This window comes from Magallana gigas, chromosome 6, assembly GCF_963853765.1.
Source record: "Magallana gigas chromosome 6, xbMagGiga1.1, whole genome shotgun sequence".
In the NCBI taxonomy this organism is placed as follows: domain Eukaryota; kingdom Metazoa; phylum Mollusca; class Bivalvia; order Ostreida; family Ostreidae; genus Magallana; species Magallana gigas.
The window spans coordinates 11,264,542-11,290,968 of NC_088858.1; the positions used below are offsets into that span (position 1 = coordinate 11,264,542).

The 26,427-nt window shown below is 33.2% G+C and overlaps 1 protein-coding gene across 16 annotated transcripts in view; it reads left to right on the forward strand.

Moving 5' to 3' along the window:
- The window catches only part of LOC105321187 (sodium channel protein 1 brain), a 49,679-nt gene that overhangs the window by 17,672 nt on the left and 5,580 nt on the right, over positions 1 to 26,427 (forward strand). For 2 of the 16 annotated variants that reach the window (XM_066088516.1, XM_066088518.1), the window contains 27 exons: positions 1,433 to 2,018; positions 10,866 to 11,080; positions 11,509 to 11,637; positions 11,970 to 12,103; positions 12,511 to 12,726; positions 12,913 to 12,973; positions 13,094 to 13,238; positions 13,337 to 13,471; positions 14,497 to 15,024; positions 15,877 to 15,921; positions 17,388 to 17,478; positions 18,464 to 18,481; positions 19,956 to 20,200; positions 20,564 to 20,734; positions 21,096 to 21,289; positions 21,564 to 21,714; positions 21,827 to 22,055; positions 22,149 to 22,210; positions 22,308 to 22,582; positions 22,751 to 22,768; positions 23,546 to 23,687; positions 23,833 to 24,006; positions 24,106 to 24,228; positions 24,332 to 24,661; positions 25,056 to 25,193; positions 25,380 to 25,490; positions 25,706 to 25,720. In XM_066088516.1, coding sequence (XP_065944588.1) covers positions 1,593 to 2,018; positions 10,866 to 11,080; positions 11,509 to 11,637; positions 11,970 to 12,103; positions 12,511 to 12,726; positions 12,913 to 12,973; positions 13,094 to 13,238; positions 13,337 to 13,471; positions 14,497 to 15,024; positions 15,877 to 15,921; positions 17,388 to 17,478; positions 18,464 to 18,481; positions 19,956 to 20,200; positions 20,564 to 20,734; positions 21,096 to 21,289; positions 21,564 to 21,714; positions 21,827 to 22,055; positions 22,149 to 22,210; positions 22,308 to 22,582; positions 22,751 to 22,768; positions 23,546 to 23,687; positions 23,833 to 24,006; positions 24,106 to 24,228; positions 24,332 to 24,661; positions 25,056 to 25,193; positions 25,380 to 25,490; positions 25,706 to 25,720 — 4,521 coding nt within the window. In that variant the 5' untranslated portion in view covers positions 1,433 to 1,592. The other 14 variants (XM_066088521.1, XM_066088525.1, XM_066088519.1 and 11 more) reach the window with 13 other exon arrangements.

Sequence of the window (26,427 nt, forward strand, 5' to 3'; positions counted from 1 at the left end):
TCCAAGTTTTATATCTAAGCAAAGACAATTAAATAAAGTCTTTAATAAAATGAATACATACAAGTAAAACAATGATTTTTTAAAATGAATGCAAGCCCGCAAATCCCGAGAGTTTTGAAGTAATAATTACAGAGTATTGCTAGCCGATGTCAGCATATTGAATAGAGATGACGTGTGCACACAAATATATGTTTTGTTTAAATAAAGTAAGTGTTTTATAATTATAGGGAACGGCGTGGTCAACAATTTTTTAATTTTTTTTCACAAGTCTTTGGAAACAAAAGGATCGGCGGTTTTTTGGTTTTTTTTTGCTCAGTGTCAAAAGGATTTAGCTTGCCGTGACGCAACAATAGACATAAATGAACATGTAGCGATAATTAATTGCCGAATAATTAAGGCAATCTGAACCAGGTATAAACCTGTTGTCGTGATGGGCTAAACAAACAAATAATCAAACTAAAATTTCATCCAGTATAGTGCACCTGACCGAGAAAGTGCAGGGCATTTAATCGCTTGTCAGTAATAAAGAGATTGAATTTCAAAAACGGATAATAACTGGATATTTGACAGTTGCAGTTCAATGGACCATGTCTATTCAGCCAGGTCTAGGTATATTTGGCATATGGCGTGAAACAAGTTTAAACCTTCATATTTATTGGCAATGGCATTGTGAAATTGTAGTCGTATAAGGTTTTAAAAAGAACGGATTAAGCGAAACCAACAAAACACTGGGAAACAGTCGAATGCTGTTGAAAAATCATTCAGTTTTTCTGAGTTTATTTTTTCTTCAGTAAGAATTCGTTCCGAAACCTAAGGATCGTTCTTGCGTGATTTGGTAATCGGACGATTTGGGACTTCGATGAATATACTGTTCTGTTCTACGTCATAGAGTCGGTGCCGTTGCTGTGTGTGCCGCGAGTCAATACAGTTTTCAGAACAATACTCGGATTAAGTGGACACATTTAATGCTGGACTGAAACTTTTTTTTTAACTTAGTTGTGAACTTTTCTTTTCGTGGATATTTCTTTTCAAACCAAACCTTTTTTCCTGGTGTTGTGGGATAATTTACGGGTATAGTTCTGCGTTTTTTAATCAATTTCTTTTCATAACCATGTTCATTTTTACCAAAGACGATTTCTTTATTGTTAAAAAATGCCATTGAACCGGGTGAATAATTGATTTTAGTATATATTCTGTACCAGTGCATTCAGCCTCCCAGCCACCAGGTAAGCAGCTATGTGCTGTAACAGGGAATCGATGTTCATGCTTCTTTTTTCAACTGTACAACAATAGGGTTTTATACTTCCATTACTTTATACATTATGAATGCCGTTCGCAACTAGGCTTAAAATTGAAATGGAGAGGAAAATCAAGAATAGGTTGTCATGTTTTGAGAATTTATAGTCAGATTTCCATTTTCTGTTCTTTTCAGCGCCCGTAAATATCGGTGAAACAACATTAAGACTCTGACTGGACTTTGGCGTTATGACGGAAGTATGTGTCCAGCATGATGATACGCCTAGGATACTCGTGAACAAACAGTCCTTGTTTTTTGGAGGCTAAGGAGAAATAAAAACACCCATTTTATCTGAATGGCAATGAAGGGAAAAGATGGTGACAAAAATCATCTAAGCCCCAACGATCACTGTGTTATCGCAGGAAAGGATGGGCGGGTTTCTCCGGCCCTGTCGTGGCGTCCCTCGTCCGCTCGGAGCTCCAGGGTGGGGGACGAGGAGGAACCCAAGGACTTATTCCGACAGTACGTCCAACGGTCATGGGACGAACAGCTTCACAGGGAAAAGGAGGCCCAGAAAAAGTTAGACAAGAACAATGGCAAAGCAGTTGCCCATCTCGTGGACGGTGAGTTAAAGTTTGAGGAGGATGAGGAGGAGAGTAAAAAGACTCGGGACCCTGCCCTGCAGGAGGGGAATATCTTGCCGGACGAACTTGGGGATGAATTCCCTAGCGAACTCTATGGGAAACCCTTGGAGGAAATTGACAAATATATCAAAGACAAGGTAATTGTTCATCTTTGGGTTAAGTTTGGATTTACGTGTTGTGTTTGTTTTCATTTACAGCAGGTAGGTAAAAAAAAAATCATTAATTTAGGGATTTATTTTGAAGAGTTCATTGTGGACATACAATAAATGTCCAGGTAGGGAGGGGGTGGAATAAATGTCCAGGTGGGGAGGGGGTGGGTTGCACATACTTTTTGTGTTTTGTCGGATTTTTTTTTTTTGGAAGGGGGGTAAATACAATATTGTCTAAATTAAGTTTGAGGAAATAAAAAGTGTCTTTCACTTATTTACAATTTTCAATTGTTAATGAGGATTTTACTAATGAATTATGAATCAACAATTGAAAATTGGTGAAAGACACATCAACAGATTTTTTTTAATTTTTAACTTTGGATTTTTTTAGTCCTAGTAAAAAAATTTGTAGAAAATTTTGTTCTTGGAATTGGCACTATTTTCTTAAATTGTACCCTTTAATTAAATAAATTTCCTCTTTTATTATACACTTTGAAAAACGTAAAATCAAATTAAAAAATATATAGAAAATTTGTTATCACCGCCACTTGTTTTATAAAATGAATGATATTTTTCTTTTTGTTAAAAACCATTTAAGTGGATTTAGGCAATGACTTCGTAATGATTCAAATTATTGCTAATACCTTGATCATGCTTTATCGAATCCAGTGTGTATAGCATGAAAAAAATGCATTGTGGCTTAAGCGGGAGACCTAGATTTTCACAGTAGATCTACCGTCCTAAGACATAAACCTATACAAGGATAAACCCAAATCATGCCTCTCAAAGGCTTTATCGCCCCAGCAATCTGATTTTAATAAGCGATACTAGTTGTTACCATAAATTCTATAAAAATCATTTTCAAACATGATTGTAATATACATTTTATATGAAGCAATAAATTGACCCTTTGATTGTCAAGTTTTGAATTGGATGCACAATGACCGACGCAAGAAGTAATTGTTATTTTTTCAACTGGGTCCATTCAAGTAATAACAAGCTATTGTGTTTCAATACAAGTTCAATGAAGCTGAATGTAGATATTTAAACAAATCCTTTATATCTAGCGATATTAAATCACTACCTGGAGGAAAATATTTACTGCCTTCTATGCCAACTTCACATATTACAGCAATGGCTGCCATATATTACTGATGTCTTACAGAAATCTTTAGAAAGGAGGATGTAAAATACATTTAGTCCAGGGGTGGGGATAGGGTGTGGGAAGGAACCATTATCAAAGACATTTACTAATTATTTAAAGTTTTTAAATTGTAAGAGAATTAAAACTAGATATTCTCTTCTGTTTGATTAAGAAATTTGAGATTTTTATCTTACAAATTGAAGAATTGAAACTTGAACACTGACAGTTAAATACTTAGGAGGATGAAGTATTTCTTTTTGATCACAATAGCCTAAAGGTTAATCACATGTAAAACTAATTAGATACATGGATGTGGATTGTATTTGTAGTCTGTAGTCGGACCATTTCCCCCTGTTGTATTTATTTGTTTACTTCTATTGCACATATAAGGCAGAAGTACATGCTACAAAATTTCCACGAATTATCACAGCAGGAATTTAACGAGGGAAAATTGTCTGCAGGAAGTAAAGCATCAGTGAAAACACGTCTCATTGATTCTGAAAGTGTCTATCATAGGGTTGATTGAATTTCAGAATATTAGATTAGATAGGTGTAAGGATAAATCCATACACAGACAGATAGCTTCAAAAGTTTTAAAATGTTGGGAATTTTAAATAGGTTACCTCCTTGAAATTTATGAACTCTTGTTATCTTTATTATCAATTATGCATGCCCGGTATCTTTTGGTTGTTACTGAATTATTATAGTGATGTGTTTCCCCTTCCCCCTTCCCCCAAATAAATAAAATCATAGTTGGTTAAGTCTTGGAAAAAATATTGCATGGCACCATTGATACTTTAGTTCCAAATGTTGGCTAGCCCCCTCCATCAAAATATTGGCACCATTGATACTTTAGTTCCTAATGTTGGCTAGCCCCCTCCATCACTGGATTCTTACTACACCGTACCAGAACATGTACTTTTCATTAATGAAGATGTTGGTTAGGATTTTCTTTATGACTGATAAATAGCTGGATGATTCCCTGTTTCCTGGTTGTTCCCTCTACAAATTAACAACCATTCTAATTGCTACCATTCCTAATTATCTTGCTTCCAGTTGTCATTTCTACAATTACATTAGACAAAGGTTCCTCATAAATATGTGATTTATATGCTGGTACAGTATAGAGAAATTCTTCTGGAGAGATTATATTGTAAAGCCAATCTGAAATCGTTGCTGGTGGTTGGCAGTCTCTTCTTTGAGAGGCAGAAAGGGATGTGTTCTATTGCTATTATATATTCTGTAACTAATACAAACTCATTCTGTTGAGTTGCTTTCACAGCACATCCTAGAAACAAGGTATACTTTTCATGTAGTTATGAATAATCCGAACATGGTCTGTTTCAAGTAACACTATTGATCAAAAGTATTGACCAAATGAACAGACAAATACAATTTGTTGACTTAAAAATTCAATGAATGTAATTGAAAACATTGTAACAACAAACTTTCCATACAGGGCAGACATTGGGCATGAGGTTTTAAAACTTGGAGAGGGAAAGAGAGTTCTATGAGGCTTAGGCAGTCACAAATTGGAGCGTTTGATTTACTCAGGCCAACGGTCTTGTTTGGCCAGTAGCAAAATAAACACGAAGTGGCCACTTCGGAGGGTCTTTTGAAAATGGTTGAAAAAATATCTATCCTACTAGTTGTATAGAATTTCCAGTATTCACTAATCCACAGTGGTTTCTCTTGCAAATCCAAATGATTTTGAAAATATATGAAACAGTTGTTAGATTAAAAAAAATACCCCTAAATGATTATGATCTTGTATTTTAAATACATATGTATACTTAGTTGTCTCTACATCTGTGTATTGGGTACTAGAATGGTCGGATATGTTCACTGTTGAGTTGATTTCTATACAAGAAATTTTAATTGCTTAAAGCAGTAAAATGGTGTTTTGAGATTTAAATCTAGATTTTTTTTCAACACTGGACCTGTAGATAAGTTTAGATACTTGGTTTTCTATTAACGAGTCAGAAGTAGGTCTGATTTAATTAGTGTTTTGGAAACCTTTATTCGCTTGCTCAAAAAGAAGAGAGATTTTTAAAACGATTTTTCTCATGGACTGAGATTAAGTAGACATCTCAAATTTACTTGGAGCACCAATCATTCAGTGGGCGGTTTAGGGGAGATTATCAACAGGATTGTGTCTGTAGAGTTATTGTGTAATTATTAAAGAATATTTTGCTTTGACACATGCACACAAATGATTTGAATAGGATCAAATTTTTTCAAAACAATTATTACAAGCACAGAACCCATATATTTGTGTATAATTTTAAAGTTAAAGAATGAAATGTATAAATTACTGACTTCCTTAATTTTAAAAAGAGTTTGATATCATCTGACCTTTATCCCTTTTATTGGTCAGTACACTTGGGCCTTACATTTCTGGGTCACCAAAAGCCCTTTTAAGGAGACAAATACACCAATTGATCTCCAGTGGTAGATTTATGAGGACAATTTCATTTCCATCTCTTCACATTTGTCTTGTGAACTTCACTGAATTAAGTGTATTGAAGACCTTTACTTGTTTATTTAATTCATGACAAGATTTACAAGAGTGAAAAGGCTGGCCTTTATAGACATGATATTTGGTATCACATTCAGTGTGTACATTTTGAAAATGAAATAGTCTAATTAAAAATATGAAGTACATTTGTACTTTGTATAGGAAAATCATTTCATGTTTATTTTTCTGGAAACAAAATTTCCTTATCTGATCTGGCATCTTTTAAAGTGGGTGTAGTACTTGAAATAAAAAAAACAACAAAAAATCTGCCTGAATAATTAATATCCACTCATCTTTTTGAACTGTTCCTCTTTTATTACACAGCAAAATTACACTGTCATAAAAAAGTATATGCATACAAGATGACTAACTCATATTAGTTGCATTCTGAACAAACATTCCAGTCCAGTAGACAACTTTCTCCATAACAACAATAATCTGTTGGATGGTGAATAGTGATTAGTAATCTCCATATTATGGATCTCGTTTTACTGTTAGACGAAAAGTTAGTGTGAAAATTGCACCATAACTGTCAACAGCAATGTCTTGTGTTGTGTAATCCATCAGTGAAGTGTTCACTTTCATTATAAAATTTAATTTTCTAGAATATTAGTAATTGTAAATTGTAAATGGCTCAACAGATTGGATTATGTATAATGCCCTAGGGACACAGTGTTTATGTTTGTAAGGTTATCATTGGACAAATTCAAAAGATAAACCATGACATCTTGAAACATGAGATTTACTCTAGTTAAAATTTACCCATGATGTCTTTAAACTAATGTATAGTTTTTCACAACCTGAAAATAGTATTTAGAACATTCAAAATAACCAGATTTACCAACTACAGACAAATAGGAGCAAGGTCAAGTGCACACGCGCTGATCAAACTATCTTATTAATTAATTTAAAGTTTATTCAGCTACCTATATTTAAAGGGTTCATCATTTTGAATTTGAATATTTAAATGTAAAGAAATGAATACATCAACCAATATTTAGAAATCTCATGATGATCAAAAGTATAAAGATGTCACTTGAATACCATACAATTAAACTGTCACGTCTGCTAGATAAACACTTGTAGCTTTAAATGTTAAACTACATGTATTAGGAAATAAACTCATTCTAGTGCATATAGAAATATTTTCGGTTTATATCCAAACTATGTGGATTTCACTGTCCAGAAGTGATCTTCATCATACCTTTGTTAGACTTTATTTTGACTCTTTGGTTTGCCCTCATAGTTTTGAAAGTAAGAAAAATAAAGTGGAACTCTTGCCATAATATTAGGTGGAAAGAATGAATTTAGATTTCTTTGTTCATCCCTCTGTTGTAAGGTGGGATCAGATATGGGACTGTTGCACTCTTTGACTTAATTGGTTTATCATGGTAGCACCAGTCTGTTGTAGACTTTTCAGGACTGACAGATCAAAGCTTGTAGAGGTGTTCTGAATCCAAATCTTCCGATGTTCTGATTACAAAGTAGTGGCTGTGTTAACCGACATGGATATTGAATTTATATTTAAAATTCAGTTCTGTGTCGTTATTTTTTATAGTTTACAGAGCCAACTCGTAGGGTCCGTTATGCTCTGTAATCTAATTGTATTGCAACGCACTGATCTTAAGATGCCCCTATTATTGCTCAAGCACAATACATTTCTTCACATAGTTTTGTTAGGAGGTTAGGTCCATGATCTGATAATTGCAAGCTCCCTTAAGAATCATTGGCTTTTCCTTTGTCTCTAGTATATCCTACATTACAAACAATTTTGAAGTTCAATTGATATCTGAACAAGATCTGTGCAAATGTCAATTACATACATCAAATCACATCTTTAAAACCTAAATAGCAGATAAAATCGGCAATTAAATTATTTAAATACCCTCAAAGTCTCAAATGGTAACTTTGAGAGCTTAGTTTATATTATTTTACTGTTGCCAGAGATGATTAATATTTGGTAATTTTTTTATAGTTTGATTTCAACCCCTCTATTGAATAAACACCTTTCTCAATATTAGACGTAAAAAGTAGGCCCTTGATGTGAGAGAAAGTCAAACTATTTTTGAACAGTTTGTTTAACTCGACTACCATGCAGACAAAGATAATGTGAAGCTACCGTCCCATTCAAAGAACACTGTCAATATTGAAATAGTAAAACAGTCTACAAATGCCTGCATAGCATCATGTTTGTACATACTTATGCATTGCAGACAGTTTAACAAGAAAAGAATCATGAAGCTTATGCAACATTTAATCAGTTTATCTTGCAAATTTGTTTTATCATAAAGGAAATGGCCAGTGAACAATGTAATTTAATACCAGTATAAAACTGTTATGAAAGATTTTTAGAAATATGTGTAATATTGTATGAAATGGCTTTTTATAATATATTCTATAATGATGGATTTTCATTAAAAAAAAAAATCAATTATTTTAAAAGCCCCACTTTCAGAATTCTCTCACACACATAGTTTCAACAAATAAGCAGTTACAATTGTAACAGGATAATATGAAGATTATAGGATTGAAGGCCATTTGATTATTTCATTATGGGCCGCTACCCATGTTCTTGAAAGGTTGGCCCGTCTTGATGATTTCCTCTGTTTTGTACCAATAATTATGGTGATTATTAGATCAAGCAGGATTTGTTCTCAATGTAGAAACTTCTCTTTCAGTTTTTGTCATGCACTTGTTTTAAAGTACATGTTACACATAAAGATTTATTAAACCTTTTTGATTAAACAAAAGCAAATCTGTATTTGATCTGGGGGTAAAATCTTAATCCTCTTATTGTTCAATGTTACAGTTGGTGACAGCGGTTTTTGTGTTTGGTTTTGCCAATTTTTTTGTCACAGTTCCTGTTGTGTTGGTTAAAGTCTTTTGTTCAAAATAATATGCAAATTTATTACAGCCATCTTTCATAAAGTTAATACCCTTAGTTTGTTAAGTAAGTAAATATGTTGCAAATACTTGTACAGAAGTGAAACGGGCATGAACATCTCTTTTGATTATTATAGAATCTGTATTTAAGAATTGATTTAATAATAATAAAAATGCCCCTTTACCAGTTAGGTAGAAATTTTGATTTATATCAAGGTAACCATCATAAATAGAAAACAATACCCCACCCCCATCTTCCCCAGAAGAAAGTCAAATCCTCACAAGAATATTAAAGCTGTTGACAAGCTTGAAGTTTTGAAAAACTTTTAATGAATAAGTGTCATGATTTCGTTAATTATGCTTTGGTATTGCTGTCTAAAATTACATCTTAGATCTGGTTTTAGTGTACAATCTATCATATACCGGTAGATAGATTGCAATATTTTATTATGTGAAATAACTTTCATTGCATGTCCTTGCATTATTCTCTATCAATTCATGATGTCTGTATCTTACACTTTAGAACATAACATGTAGTACCGGTAATATTTCATTGTGTAGGAAATCAATCGGTCTTGAATCTACACAAGCAGTGATATACCAGTACAAGCAGTGATATACCAGCACACGTACTGCCAACGACCAAGTGTCTATACAAGCATAAATTTGGCCATTTCCAGGGTCACAGACCTTGTGGTGTTGGTTTAAATCCTTGGTTATAGGCTGAATACATATAAGCAAAGTCATTAAACTTGCATAATGATGGTCTTACACAAAGTGGTCATTTAATTTTAATCTAGAAACAAATCTGTCCAGTATATACTTGTGCAGAAGTAAAATGAACACAAACTTATTACTCGTTTGGAATCCATAGTATCTTATCATTGGTCAAAGAAAAAAGAAATAGGGTTAAGAAAAGTATTGACACTTTGGTGGAAATTGAATTGGATTTGAGTTTATGTGGTATATGTATCTTACAGGATTAAAGGTTATTGGAAATAATGTATTGGTCTTAATCCCTTAGTGCAATCATGTCCAGCGCTTTTTAAATCCTTTTCTAGTTGTAAGGACACCTTTTTTATGATGGCCCCTTTTGTTAAGGTTTGAAATCTAGAACATTATTGGGTAAATAAATCAGAAAAATAACTTGAATGCTCATATTCTTGATTCCATACAGTTCTGTAAAAACATCACTTTATAAATACAAACATAATGATATCAGCATGTGTAGCAAAAATTTCAATGTGGGTACTTTTTTGAAAAAGGCAACTTTGATTAAAAGAATTTCCCCACGATTTCACATTCCTGTGGTGGACATATTAAATTTGATATGGATATCAACAACCCTCAAGCTACACAATCTATACAAGAGCAGGATAACAATAGAAATAGTTCTGGCCCGCCTATTAACGCCTTATTCGTAACTGTTACGCAGCAGTTCTGAAACTACTCTGTCCCAGGTTTTGTTACAGTCAGGCTAACTTAATCCTTTTATCGTTCAGTTCGAAGTGCAGAAATGTTTTATGTACCAGAAATGTATATGCCAAAATGTTGTACGATACTATCTGTTTAAGATCATATATTGTTTTATAAAAAGCCAAGATTCTCTGTATAACAATTGAACAAAGATGGTAAATTTACAAGAGTAATTGCACATGAAGGCTATCTCCCCTCTTATCTTGTTCATTCTTTAGAAGGGAGTCGCAATAACTCGAATATTGACCGACAGAATTCACCCAGGAAAACGACTGGGGTATCTGTCGATACTAGTGCGGGAAGCGACATGTAGACACTGATGCTGATCAGATCATTGCTCTGTATCGTGTACACACTGTTGTCTTATAGCACTCAGGCAATTAATGTTTTATAGTTCGGGTTTAAATCAATATGATCATGATGAATCCCACTGTATAATCAAAGAAAATCAAACACACTGGTACACGAGTGCTAGAGTTTGTGAAATCTTAACCCAAAGATACATACATTAGCACAATGTCATTATTATAAGTTTTATGTGTAGTAATCTGTTGATATGTTGCCCTAGGCAAAATTAGTTATATAAAATCAAAAATGAGCTGTTCATCGAATTGAAAATAAATTGCATGCCATCACATATATTTCCACAATGCTGTTGTCATATGTTACCTTATGCGGCTGTGGGAAAAATAGAGTATATTAGATCTAATGAAGTCTTGGTTTCTCATCAATATTTGAATGATTTGATATATGTTACTTATCTCCACTTGTTGATTAAATCCTGACTTATCACTGGTTTATTATTATTTTTCAGACTTTTGTGGCGATCGCTCCTCGCTTCAGTAACAAATACATTCACCGATTCCATGCAACCAAAGCTCTGGGGCTCTTAACGCCTTGGAATCCAGTTAGAAAATTGTCTGTGTACATTGCCACCAATCAGTTTTTTGACTATCTAGTCATATTGACAATTTTGTGTAATTGTGTCTTCTTAGCTATGCCAGATGACCCTGCCTCAGAAACTGCAGAGTAAGTCAAATACCGGTACTGTAAATCTACATTGTGTATTACATTTGGCATCAAAAACAGCTTCTGTATTTATAAATCAAGTACATCGCTAAATGTCATGCATATATGTATGTATGTAAATAGGTACCGTACATTCCGAAATTCACTGATTTATTTTCATAACAACTTATAGAGAAATCTTTTGCCAAATTTTGACTGTTACAGCAATCTTCTCAACAGATCTGTCTCAAAGCTGTCACATCAATCAAGCAAATCCTTAATTGCTCAAAAATAAAATTTTGGTTTTTTTTTTCTTCACATATTTCTTCGAAAAATTTGATAACACATGATTTCAAATGATAAGATTTCATGCATGGTTTTTTAAGAACGATGAGAGAAGCCACTTCCACTCTTGGTTTAACATTAATTTTATGTCCTATTTTTTCCAGATATGTCTTTCTAGGAATTTATACCATGGAATGTGTTGTAAAAATTCTAGCACGTGGTTTAATAATAAACAAGTTTACATATTTACGAGATCCCTGGAACTGGTTGGATTTTATCGTCATTATATCGGCGTAAGTATCCAGGGTTACTGTAAGAATTATTTTAAAAATTTATACATTGTAGCATGAATTTTCAAAAAAAATCATGAAGAAAAGATTAATTTTAAAATGTGGGTAATTGATATCTGGTTACAAGATTGAGTAAAAAGTTATTTGATATTTTCTCATAATCCTTTAAGTAAAACTATACTGCAATAAATAAAAGTTTGAGAGCAAAAAATTTGTATGTGGTATAAACAATTTTGATAAATGGTTAAATTTAAAAGGTATAGAGTAATAGAGATCAATGTAAGACGATGTATGCTTAGCAACATGTCAGTTTGTTTTATCATTTTCTATCCTAGATATATCACCATAGTCATAGATATGACGTCAACTCCAAGTGCAGAAGGAGAAGAGGATGGAAGTGTTTTCAATCCTCAGATGTTACGAACTTTCCGAGTGTTGCGAGCTCTCAAAACAGTCTCCATAGTTCCAGGTACATTTCCTAAATTATAGAATTATTTCAGTACAATTAATACTTGTATGTGCATCAATGTTCCCATGACATGATCAATACAGCTATTGTATAACAAGTACATGTATACATACATATTGTAAACAAGATGTAACCTTAATTGGGCTCTTTTTATAGATGTACATGAAAAGATAATAGATAAAAAGACTTATTAGTAACAGATAAACAAAACCATCAGCACATGCAGCAGTTAATGAACTAAAACCCTGAATGCTCTGAAATGGTTAATATATTTTTGTTTCTCTGCCAAGCAGATTTGACAGTTAATCTGGAGGCAGTCATTAGCTAGCAGACAACTCTCAATGTTTCATGACTTTTACGGTGTGATGAATTGATTTCTAGACTTTCTGATTGATTCATTATTGCAGGGCTGAAGACAATTGTGGGTGCATTACTGCGGGCTTTCAAACTTTTATTCGAAGTCATCATTCTAACCACCTTCTGTCTGATGATCTTTGCCTTGTTCGGTCTTCAAGTGTACCTGGGAGTCCTGCGACAGAAATGCGTGGCAGATGTCCCAGCATACACTGCAACCGCCTCCCTGTCCAACACAGCTTACTACAACGACTGGATCAAAAACTCTTGTATGCTGCACTATGGATATATAGATTTATATATTGATTTTGCTAATGATACCAATTTTTTGTTTCATAAACCTATAAGCACATAAAAATAAGAGGGACACAGCAGCATTTGTATAGATACTTTTTTCTGCATGATGAAATACTTATTAATTTTAATAATAATTAAATATTCAATTCAATTTTCAGCTAATTGGTACCAGAATGAAGAAGGAGAATACTTGATTTGTGGCAATGCCTCAGCATCAGGGTAAAGAATTACTCTTACATTGGTTTAACCTTGTCATTTTAATTAGGCTTTATTCACCCTAGATGTGAATTCAGTGTAATCTTTCAGTGCATGTTAAGTGATCCATATCCTTTCTTTCAGTGAATGCCCCGGCGGATACACCTGCCTTCCAGATATAGGAGAGAACCCCAACTATGGCTACACAAGCTTCGACCATTTTGGTTGGGCTATGCTGACTTCGTTCCAGCTGATCACTCTGGACTTCTGGGAAGACACTTATAACAAGGTAATATATCAAAGGAAAATTGTATAAATAAATCATTCTCTTTATTGATCATTTTAAGTGAAAATACACATAGTCTCTCCTTTTTTATGTGTTGTTAGGTTATCCGAGCGATGGGTCCGTTGAATGTCTTGTTCTTCGTGATTGTTGTTTTCTTTGGGTCGTTCTACCTGATCAACCTTATGCTGGCCGTTGTAGCAATGTCATATGAGGAGGAGGCAGTCAACACCAATAGGGTAGGTCCAAATGGTCAACCCTGTAACATCAACTCAGACAACAATCATAGTTCTGATCATTATTTTTGAAAATACCATAGAAAAATCAGATCTAAGTAATAATTTTTTTTATAAAAATGAATCCAATTTAAACAAAATTAAACGGTTTGAACAGCTGGAAGAAGAAATGCGTGAGCTGGAAGAGGTGGGTGGTGGCCAATATTATTGGTTACCTTGGTAACCATAGAAGTAATGGCCTAGCTTTACAAAAGCTTATCCTTTATAACCTTACATACTGCAAAGTTATATATATATATATATATATATATATATATATATATATATATATATATATATATATATATATATATATATATATATATATATATATATATATATATATATATATATATTGTCAATGAAATGTAATTAAGCTATATAAACATGTATTTGACAAGTGAAATAAAATATATCAGTATGATTATAAGCTTTCACCAAAAGACCTTTGTCTAAATGCCATATTTATTATAAAGTGCCTTTGGTCAACTTACCATACATCATGAAGTATAGGAAGCATGCAAATCTAGAACATTTATTATCTATTATTTATTAAAAATAACATTGCTAAAATTTATATACATGTATGATTTAATAATATTAATTAGATAAAATCTCGATCATCCTATTTTCTAATTTTAATTCTATATACATATACTTAAAGTATTATTTACCGGTACTTTCAGTTATACTATTTAAAGACTGTGCCAATTCAACTTCTTTGGCAATTTTAGTGAAATAGCCTTTCCTATCATAAATGTATTAATAAAAGTTTGTGTTAAATTGGCTTAATGTTCATATTAAATATGACTTTCATGTACCTCCATATGTACCAGTACATCACCACAAACTTGAAATTTGCAATGGCAATTCTTAAGAACATGGTCTCCAATGAAATATAATGAGTTCATGGAAGTAACCTGATAGGGAATGATTTGAACATGGATAAAGATTGATTTAACTCTATCATTTTAAAACTGTTTATGTAGGAAAAAGAGGAAAAGGAAAGGAAAGAAGCTGTGAAAGATGCTAAAGCAAAAGATGCAAAAGATGCCAAAGAAAAAGAAGCTAAAGAGGCTAAAGAAGCTAAAGAAAAGGAAGATGCAAAAGAAAAGGAAGCTAAAGCCACAAAATGGAAACCACCAGAGGACACAAAACAGTCAAATGGGACCAACAACAACAAGGACTCCAAAGATTCAAAAGTAGGTACCGATTCTAAATCTGGAACTGTTACAATAAATGGAAAAACTATGCAAAATCATGGCAGGGGTCGTAATCCTATGGTCAAAATGCCAAGCAAGGATAGCGGATACTCAGTGCAGAGCAATGTAAGCTCTCACTCAGGAGGTAGCAAGGATAAGGATGAGCCTGATAATATCAGCCTTGACAGCCAGTCCAACCCACGCAAAGCAGACTCTGGCACCGGGTCCTTGTCACATGGTCTTAACACTGACAGCCTAGATAAAAAGACGACCACGCCTGTAAAGCCATTTCTGAAGCAGGACAGTCTGGCCAATGTAAGTTTTTGTTTCATTGACAAGGCATTAATCTGCTCCAGCTTACTAACCCTCAGATATCTAGCTCTGTACAGCAGATTATTAACTGCTCATCTGGTGGAGGTTTGTACTAGTAGCTTTGGCTGTAGCTTTTAACCTGGTTAAATGTATATATCTCACCGCATCTCACCAACCAAAAGTTGCTAGCAGTCGGGAGACTTTGCTAGCAGGGACTTAGTAAGTATTTGTATTAGCAAACACAACTGCCTGCCAGCATCAGAGTTAAAAGGGATGATTGGGGGAAAAAATGGCGATGACATCTTCAAATCATTGATCTAAAAAGGGAAAGACGTGCAACCAAAAGACCATGAATATTTGCCATTGAGGAGAATGTAATTTGTATGTTGATTGTCAATGATTAATTTCCAAGACCAATTAATGGCCACTATTGATCTGTTAGGAAATTATTATCTGTTTTCTTTTAGCATGAATTCTACCCTTTGATTGCATGCAGTCACTTTATATAAGCTCAATAACTCATCAAGCCCCCTTTTTCTCAATTCAATTCTCTGCACACTTTCAAAAGACTACCATTCTAACAAGAATGTCAGTCTGATTAGCTGAGCCCCAGTTTACCAATTTAATCAGATATGGCATTGAGTAAGACCTTAAAGAACTGGGATGATTGCAGTTCTTTTTGTTGATGCATAAATAGAATAAAATATCGAAATTCTGAACATATTTAGACTATGGTAGCTATAATTTGAAAGAAAAATCTATAGAGTCTACCTAAAAATCTTAAAACACAATTTTTCAAAAAGTCTTTCGTAGTATGTTCTGTCAGACCTTGTAGAACCAAGTTTGTCTTTTCAGCAGCCAAATGCAGTGAAAAATAGCACCCCTCGATATATTATGGTTGTGAGTAGCTTGAAACCCTTTATACTTTAAAAGCACTGCTACACACTGAATGACAATGAAGGTCAGCCTAATGCTCCTGTTTGGATCGTAACTTGTTCCTATTTGTCAAATCTATTGTGTAGATCTAAAATAGGCATCTAACGTCACATTAGACAACTATCTGCTTTAAACAAAAAAGTAAGCCAGTTTACAAAACAGGTGCTTTTCTCCTCCTGGAGTGTAGGCGGTACATATATAGCTATTAAAGCATACAGAGGGTTGTGTGTCTCTCTCTCACTTACCTGTAATGATGCCTTTTATTTCTGTGTTTCATTGTAGCAAAGACCCCCCACTCTCCTCTCTAAAACACAAAGTAGAGAAGTAATATGTTTTGACTATCGTTTTGCACAAACAGAGAGCAAATCTGATTGATTAATCATACCCTGGGTGTTATTTAACTGTTTTGGATGCAAAATGTTCAAGCATGCCAGTTTTTTATATATATTTTTTTTGTAAAATGAAAGATGATTTTAACAAATTAAATGCATGATTGGCTAACTCTTAGAGTTGCACAGTTCTTGTTTGATTAAACAACTTGTCTTTAATCACAACACCAGCAGTACTGTATTCGTTTTGGTCTTCTATATACATTAACTACATCACCAGGCTGTAGAACTTTTCTACGTAAAATCATATTCATCATTTTTATATATTTATTGTCTATTTCAATACATACAGATTAGCTATGGATAAATATCTATGAAATTTGGACAATGCTTGACTATGTATGTATATTTTAAGATTGGGGTATTGACATGCAATTAGTAACATAATAGAAGGAATATTGATAATTTGGCTGCGATAGGGTTTTTAGAGTTCTTTATGAAATTGGATCATTGAACTGTAAATTTGATATTGGCCTCTTTTATTTAAACTGATTTAAAAATAATTTTGTCTGTGTATTGACGTCATAAATTATTGAATGATAATAAGTTTTTGTGGTTCAATATAGAGGGATTTTATTGGCCTGTTAACATAATGGTATTGTGATACATTGCATGGTTTAATGAATACCAAAGGTCCCATTATAGGGGTTTGGGGTTTTTTTCTTTAAGCAAGTGAATTAGCTGCTATCAAAACTTCTCAAACACAAAATTTTAATTTACATATTAGTATTATGAGCTAAATGAGCATTATTTTTGCTTATGTGCGTTATAACAATGCAATTACATGTAATTGTTCACCAGTACTTTCCTCACAGCCTGGCTTTAAGATTTTAGATTAAATTGCAAAAAAAAAATAATTTTTCATCAGAATCTTTTGCTTATGTTGCACAAATTAGATTTTTGAAGAATGGATACAATTCAGTTATTATTTATTTTTTATAACAGTTACTTTTGTTTTCTGTTTCGGGTATTTATGCATTTGCAATGGAATATTTTTTTCGTTTTTTCTGTTTCTGAGGATTATAGTTTGATTTATTACAGGTTTCCTCTTCGGGCATACATCTTGGTGATAGTGATGACACTGAATCAGCCAAGCAGAAGCCAAAGAAACCACCCCCAAAGATCATCAAAGGTAAATTCATGACAGGGATACAGTTAGCGATCACACTCTCACACACACACATGTGTAACACACACAGGATAATCTCAATCCTAACAAAATAAATGATGTTAAAGAAATGTTTGTCTATATCTTGCAGGTTCTTATTCAAAGGAAAGGAAAAAACCTGGTATTAACCAGATTTTTTTTTTTTTTTTATATGAAAAACGACCTTTATGGTTTGTTTTTTGTGTGTGTTTTGAGATTATGTAGTAAATTTAATTGGTACAAATCTGTTGTAGAACAGATGAGAAATTAGATAAGAGGTTTAGAATTCTAGATATTCAGGAAGAAATTGTATACTAGATCCTTTAGAATGTAGGGTGTTTATTTTATTTGGTTAAAATTGCACTGGTTTTTCACTTTATCCAGTTAAAAAAAACTTATATCCATTTCATAACAATGATCATTTAAATATTGTTCTAAAAAAATCATGATTTTTGAAACCAAGTAAAGTTGACATAATTCTTATAAATTAAGAATTGTAACAGCTAGTCTGTTTGGTATAATATGTACTAGTATACATACACCAACTCCATTTATAGAATTAAACAAAAGAATTAATCAGATATGTAAGAAGATTGACTACCTTCACCAAAGTAATTAATCTCTTGTGCGTGAGGCATTTTGATTCGATCATAGCAAGTCCAAGATGATTTAAACCAATAGGTGCCAAAGGTCAAAGGAGTGACATTTACCGTAGCTTTTGAAATTGAATTGCAGTGTTTCACATTTTCTCTTATCATCCTTTAAGTTCCCATATACATTCACATGTAGATGATCTTTAAAATTTTACATTGTAGAAGCATGCATGCATTCATGTTAATTAAGACTTATAATGTTACAGTGCTGTTTGGATAAAACTACCTATCAATTGTTTCACCCATGTGGCACTTTTTGAATTATGTGCCTTGATTGAGGTCTACATGTATTATGTATCTAACATCTTTGATTTTAGGAAGCTTAAAAAACAGTGGTAAGATCTTGAACTTTCCTCCTCAGTGTCTGCTTTCTCTATTGGAACCCCGGCCCTCCATTGGGTTTATATCACCTCCTCCCTTCCTAAAATGTATCATCGATCCCTACTTATAAACTTCCTTCTTGGCTGAAGATTCGACTGTTACCTGTTACTTTTTATTCTAGACTTTTTATATTTGTATGCTGAATTATTATGCTTTGTTATCATTATATTTGCTTACTTGTAAGTCTTTGCAGCAAGAAAAATTGTTCCTGTTCATTTACATCTTTGATGTTCCCTTAATTTATGTTCACTTCATAAATTATTTTTTCTTTTAATCAAGTTATGGTAAAGACAGAAATAGACTGGACAAAACGTATTGTAATAATAATTAAAGCATAATTATCTATAAAAATGCTGGATAAAGATAGCAATTCTTACAATATCTTAATGATTATTACGATAAAAACGCTTTCAAAGTTTAGGATGGAAAGAAAGAGGTATAAAAAGTCAATTATTTGAACCAAAAATATTTTGAATTCAATATATTACATTAATTATCAATATCTCCATATCTTCACTGGTTTGAATGCATGTGTTTGACACCTGTGGTGTAATGTAAATAATATCACAAGGTCTAGAATATGGCACTATAAACTTGTCAAATTCAAAGGTGATTTTGCACAAAGCTGCTTGATTAAAACAAGTAATACATCTATATAATGGTGAGATGATACTTGTAAAATAAAAAAATCCTTGAAAAACAGTAGAGTTTTTCATGAATATAACCTAGCTAAGGGTGAAGGTTACTGGAAGTAAACATGTGTTGATCATGTGATTGGTTTCCACCAATAGAATTTACAAGAAAAATACCCTCTAAGCTACTATTGTAATATCAAAGGATTTAATGTTGGGGCTTATGAAGATAATGATGGTTAATGGCTGTGTTGCAACGCTTATTTTGAAATGAATAATAGTTAAATGAGCAAATATTAGATTAAAAGATATAGCATTTTACTAATCCTTAGATCTTGATCTATATAAACAAAGCTGCATTGGGATAGATAAGTACATGTATATCTAAATAATGAAATAATAATCTATCTATTTGCAATGTTTGGGTATTCAATTTTATTACAGTAGATAGGATAGTGATCAATTAATCTCTTTTATGTGCATGTCAATTTAAAAATTTCAGTCAAATAAATCAAAATCAAGTATTTTTCACATGTGATCTTGTGGGTCCTTTTATTTTTTTTTAAATATTAATCTACTGTTCAAATTTTGATTACTTTTTCCAATTCCTCTAACAAAGCTTTGGTTTACAGCACAGACAAATGACTCTATTGATCAGGATGTATTTGCATTATTTAAATAAATTGCACAAACTTAACATGTCTGCATCATTTTCTAGCTCATTCTGATTACTGCATGTGTTGATGAAAATATTTGAATGTCTCTAATCATCTCCATTATCATTTTGATTGAACAGGTGAAGAAAGCACAGGAAAAAATGAGCCCAATACCCTAGTGGACCGTAACCACGAGTGTCTGGCAGGGTGCTGCAAGTGCTACATCCCTTGGCTGAGGGTCCAGAACCTGGTCTTTATCCTTGTCTCTGACCCCCTGTTTGACCTGTTCATTACCTTCTGTATCCTGATCAACACCATCTTTATGGGAATAGAGTACCACAACATGCCACAGGGACTCGTGGATGCCACCACATGGGCCAACTTTGTATGTCGAAAATTAAGAAATTGCTAAAGATAGATACAGTATATCCAGTAATTTTTGTTGCGATCTTTTTTTTGCTTTTTTTCTATGACACTTTTCACATCACGAAAAAATACAATTCACTGAAGTTATATCAGCTAGGTTTTTTTTCTTGTACGCATGTATTAGAAACTTTTTAAATCGCAAAAATGAATAATGCTAAAAAAGAACGGTTACATCTTTACTTCATTTTTGAAAATTTTGTGGCTTTCGTGAAAAATAACAAAAAACAGATATACTGTAAGAGTCAGGGTTTGGACAATCATAACAACTGATTGACATAACAAATAGTCTCGGAGGTTTCATGACTTTCTGTTCACTCTTTAGGTCTTCACTATTATTTTTACTCTGGAGGCTGTGTTGAAGTTGTGTGCTTTTGGAAAGTTTTACTTCTCCAATGGCTGGAACAACTTTGATCTGGTAATCGTTGTGGCCAGCTGGCTGGACTTTGGGCTGTCTGATGTGGAAGGAGTCAACGTCATCAGGACATTCAGACTGGTCAGTGCTTAAATGGAATCCCCTTCTACCTTTGATGAATGATACTTTTTTTTTCTTGAATACTGTTGATTCCTAATCAAAAGCAAAGAGTAATATTCACTAAAAACCACAAGCAGCAACATTCTAAAATCTTGCTTTGATCTTTGATAGTTGTGAACTATATGAAATTATAAGAAAAGTTCTCTATATATTCTCGCGATTTGATTTAAAACAGCAGAACTGCATAAAATCAATTTAAAGGAATCTACAGTAAATGATACTGGTACTTTAATAAAGAATATTGAAAAAGTGTTTAACAGAGTTATTGGTTTATTTTTCTCAAAGTTGAACCTTTGTGCATGATTTTTTGTTCTTTTTTCAGTTGAGGGTTTTCAAGTTAGCCCAAGCCTGGCGCACCATGAGGGTTTTGCTGAGCATCATTATGAACACTCTTGGAGCTTTAGGAAATCTAACTGTCATCCTTGTAATTATCATCTACATCTTCGCAGTGATAGGACTCCAGTTGTTTAGAAATAGCTACACTGCAGATAAATTTGGAGAGGATGGAGTACCAAGGTAAATGTCCATAAATGATATATCAAAACCAATATTGCTTGTGGCTCACCGGAAATAAAAGTCATTATCATGAACAACTGTGTACGATAAAAATACATGTCTGTTCGGTTTAAAAGAATTGTTATAAATTGATGTATTCTTATAAAATTTTGCAGTATGAATTGATTTTTAGATATAAAAAAAAAAGAAGAAAAAACATTTATAGTGTTAGTGTATTTTTAGAATATATTTATTTCATAAATGCTTTTAAAATGAGAGTATAATGCTTTTCCAGATGGAATTTCAACACGTTTTTCCATGCCTTAATGCTGATTTTCCGAATCCTGTGTGGTGAGTGGATAGAGGAGCTGTGGAACTGTATGAGGGCGGCCGATGAACTCTGCATGGTGGTGTTCCTACCCACACTCGTGTTTGGATACTTCATTGTAAGTCTTCATTAGCATGCAATACACCATCAGTTTAAGCACCATCACGTATGAGACGAACACAGGAAAGACTCAATATCTGATCCATGTATGTTGTTTTTCTTTGTGACAGGTTCTGAACCTTTTCCTTGCCTTGTTACTCAATGCTTTCGGGAGTGAATCTCTGAAAGGAGGGGACACTGATGCAGAAGACGATAAGCTAGCTCTGGCTTTCGCCAAGATCAGAAATTTGTGCTGTTGCTGCTGTAGTAAATTCAGGAAAAAGACGGCAAGAACCGCCTCTGTGGGACCGGATGAGATGGATGAGGAAAAACAGATTGGGATGACAGACTTGGAGGATGGTAATGAATTACTACTAAACTTGTCATGAAAAGTTGAAAGAAGACTGATTGCATTTCTTTTTTCTCTGAAATATGTGTTTTGTCATTGAACAGACAAACAAGCCAAGGATAAACCTGTAGCAAATGGAACTGTGAAAGCAAATGGCGTCAAACACGTAAGAAAGATAACCCAGTCATTTATTTTCTGATGACAAAGTATTGGTGTAAGAATAGATGTTTATGGTAAATAAAACAATATTCATCTCTTTTTAGAAGGATGGAAAAGAAGAAGTTGATGAGGCATTTAAAGCTAAAAGAGACAAGTTTTCTGATTTTGATGCGGCACGGAAAGCCTCTAAAGCAAAGGATTCAACAGCAAGTAACTCTGGAAGTACATCGAAAGCAGAGAAGGATGGTAAAGACTCCAAGGAGAAGAAAGATAAGGATGGCATGGCCCTTGGAGCTGAAGCTGATGGTATGGATGATGAAGACGATGAAAACAAAGAGACCGTGGTAGAGGACTGCCTTCCTCCATTCTGCATGGCAAAGTATGAACACCTTTACTTAACGAAGATTGAACACTTAATTTGATTTACTCCGAAATGTGTTTAAAATTGGCAATAATGCAATCTGTTTGTAATGATGCAGTTAAGCTTTATTGTACTGATTTCAAGGACGGTACCTTTACAATACTTGCACATGTTTACTTCTAACAGATGTTTGAAATTGACTGGGTAAGAATTTTCATCAAGCACACGAGTAACAAGAATTCTTCACATTGGCTTGCTTGCTGTAACATACAGTACCAATGAAAATTCATTACAATGTGAAGAAATTGTCATAATTAAGCAACATCGTTTCTACATTCTAATATCAAGTAGTGTGTCATTTTTTTTCCCCATGTAGTGGTTGATTTGTGTCATCATACTTTTTTTAAAAATCTGTTTATCAAATGCGTGAAAAAATTATAATGATTTTGAATTTTTGTGAAAAATTAATATGATTTTTCAACGGTAACCAAACCTGAAAAGGGCAAAAATGTAATGGACTTAACAGATACTAATCAGTTTTGTATTCAATATTTTAATCAAATCATCAATCTTATATTAAAAAAATATAATTTTCATAACATTACTCACAAAGTTGTTTTTTTTTTACCAAACGTGAGTCACAAATTTTATTTTAAATACCATTATGTGTAGTTTCAATTTTTTTTTTACTTTGGGAGTTTATTTATAGAATATTGCACCTCTACAAAATATTAGTTTTTTTCAAATGATAGGTTAATTTATCATTTAAAAAGCACATTTTCCTTATTTTTTTTATTTAGGTCATTAGCTTTTTTAAAATAAAATGATATAATATATCTTTAAAACATATCAATTTGCAAGAAATTCATTTTGTATTGAAGTATTAAAAGGGGAGCTAACTCATAATCAGTGTATATATATATATATATATATATATATATGTATCATCTCTCTAATACAATGAATGCTTTTCTATTTTAGCCACGCTCTTTGGTCAGACTTTGATGAATCAAACTTTGGAAAAAAATGGAACAAATTTCGTTTCTTCATGTGTAAAATAGTTGAGCACAAAGCTTTTGAATATTTCATTCTTGTGTGCATTGGCTTGAGCAGCATGTCACTGGTAAGTTGTTGTTTTTTTTAAATGGAAATTTTTTAATATAGTAGAGAATGCATTACAATGATTATAATAAAGTATTTTTTTTTAAATGTGTGTTCTTGCATTTAAAAAATGAGAAAAATCATGCCTGTACTATGTTGTTTTGTAGGCCTTTGAAGATGTTTATCTCTATACTCGCCCAGAGCTCGAGGCTGCTCTGTACTACACCAACATCATCTTTGCTGTGCTCTTCACCGTTGAAATGTTGATGAAGTGGGTTGCCTTAGGATTTAAGAAATACTTCACCAGCTTCTGGACAATTCTAGATTTTGCCATTGTTGTAGTAAGTAATTGCTTCTCAGACATTTTCCTTTAGATTTGATTGAATCAAAAAGTGAAACATTTAAGTATCCCTGTTTTGGATTTCTTTTTTCTTCCGCAGATCTCTTTAGCTAGTCTGATAGCAGATGCTACTGGTGGTGAAGATATATCAGCATTCAGGTCACTCAGGACTCTCCGGGCATTTAGACCTTTGAGGGCAATATCAAGATGGCAGAGCATGAGGGTATTTATTCTAAACTTATATATAACATGACTAGATACTGGTAGCATGTCCTTTTGATCAAACAATTCAGTTATATAATATATTGGTAACTATTTTACGACAGATTGTGGTGAATGCCTTGATGTTGGCTATCCCAGCTATCTTGAACGTGCTGGTGGTCTGCATGGTTTTCTGGCTAATCTTCAGTATAATGGGTGTCCAGTTCTTTTCTGGGCGGTTCTACAAATGCAAGGATTCCTCCGGGGAGGTACTATTGCCGAGCGTGGTGGCCAACAAGTCGCAGTGTCTGGCTATGGCTGCCACCCACAACTACTCCTGGGTCAACTCCAATATCAACTTTGACAATGTTCTCAATGGCTACTTGGCTTTGTTTCAAGTGGCTACTTATGAAGGTTGGATGGAGGTGATGGATGATGCAATAGATTCTACAAAGGTAATTAACTGGAATTTGTTGTGGTTACAATGATATGAAAACAACTCCTCATGCTAATGGTCTCTGATTTCAATTTTAATATAAACAGTTGATTTTAATTTAGAATTAAGAATCATTAAAGGTATACATTGCAGTGATCTGGTCTATATGGATATGAATTTGCATGCAAATTAATTCTATATGCTTCAATTGTGTAATTTGCAGGAAAGTTAATTTATGTCTTTGTATAAGGAGTGAAATGAAGAAATATAGATTTTGATACAATGTAATGAAAAATAAGCTATGTATACATTTACCAAAGTTAGTCTATATTTTTTAAATTTTTATAGAAAAGAATTAAGAAGACATGCTGTCATACTTTAGCATCAACTAATGCCTATTTTTTTCATGACAGGTGGATGAGCAGCCAAGCTTTGAGAACAACCTCTTCATGTACCTATATTTTGTGGCATTCATCATTTTTGGCTCCTTCTTCACACTCAACTTGATTATTGGTGTCATCATTGACAACTTTAATGCATTGAAGAAAAAGGTCAGTAAAATAATGGTTCACCATTTATGGTTGTGATTCTATTTTATGTCAGTCAAAGAGAGATTTGGTTCAAGGGTTTTGTCAGTTTTACACATCTGTACTAATGCCGGGAAGACAAATGGTGTCCAGAGTGAAAAAGTTTTGTCAGTATACTGACTTGAACGCCTTTGTGTTTGATTTTGACAGTATGATGGCAGTGCCTTGGACATGTTCTTGACTCAAGGTCAGAAGAACTACATGAACACACTAAAAAAGCTTGGATCCAAAAAACCTCAGAAAACCATCAAAAGACCAAAGGTAAACATTGCACACGGAACTTTATACCTCATCTAAATACCGGTAGTTAATACATGTGTAAGCTGTGCCTTTGCATGCGACAAGGATTTACTAATCAATTTTTTTGCCAATGATAAAATTGCATATTTGATGATTGAAATTCTAGAAGTGACACTACCTGTAGATACTGTAGGTGGGTTTAGAACTGTTGAATATTGTACCCTGCACTATTTCAGGCTCGGGGTTGTCTGGTGAGTTTGATAGGGTGTTAGTAGCATGATGAGATGACCTTATGAGGCCATCTCATTTAGTACTTAATATATAGAGAGTAAAATAGTCGTGTATCAAATGTTCTCCTAAACAAAATTAAAAATCTCTACCTTTTTTTGGCTACTTTGATTTCAATCTCAATGTAGCATTGTGTTCAGTATATGTGCATTTTCTGCAAGAATCCTGTATTTGTTAGAGTCATGCTTTTATATTATAATTTCATTGTGCGTGAGGCAGCATTTGTGAAATTCTGTTCTGTTTGATGACTCTTTATGATGTCATTATAGTGTTCATCATCTCCTGTTTCAAAATATTTCAATATATTACTTTCTTTTGTGACTGTTCTTTCCCATCAGAAGGAGGTGAGCGTTGCATTTTGTGGCTGTCTATATCTTTATCCACTTTTTGCATGCATGTATAGTCCTCATAAATTATATATATATGATAAATTTATTTTTGTTATTATAATAGTCCATGTGTTGTTCATACACCATTTTACAAAAAAAAAGGTCTGTTTACAATGAAATTTACACATAAAAATGTATTTCTTTGCAATATGGCAAGTCTTGTATCAGGTTGTTTATTACTTGAAGAAGTTTGATTATTTGATAATATTCATTTATTTTATAATTATATATTGATTGCAAGATTAAACTTTACTTGATCTATGTTGTTCTTTTTTTCACAC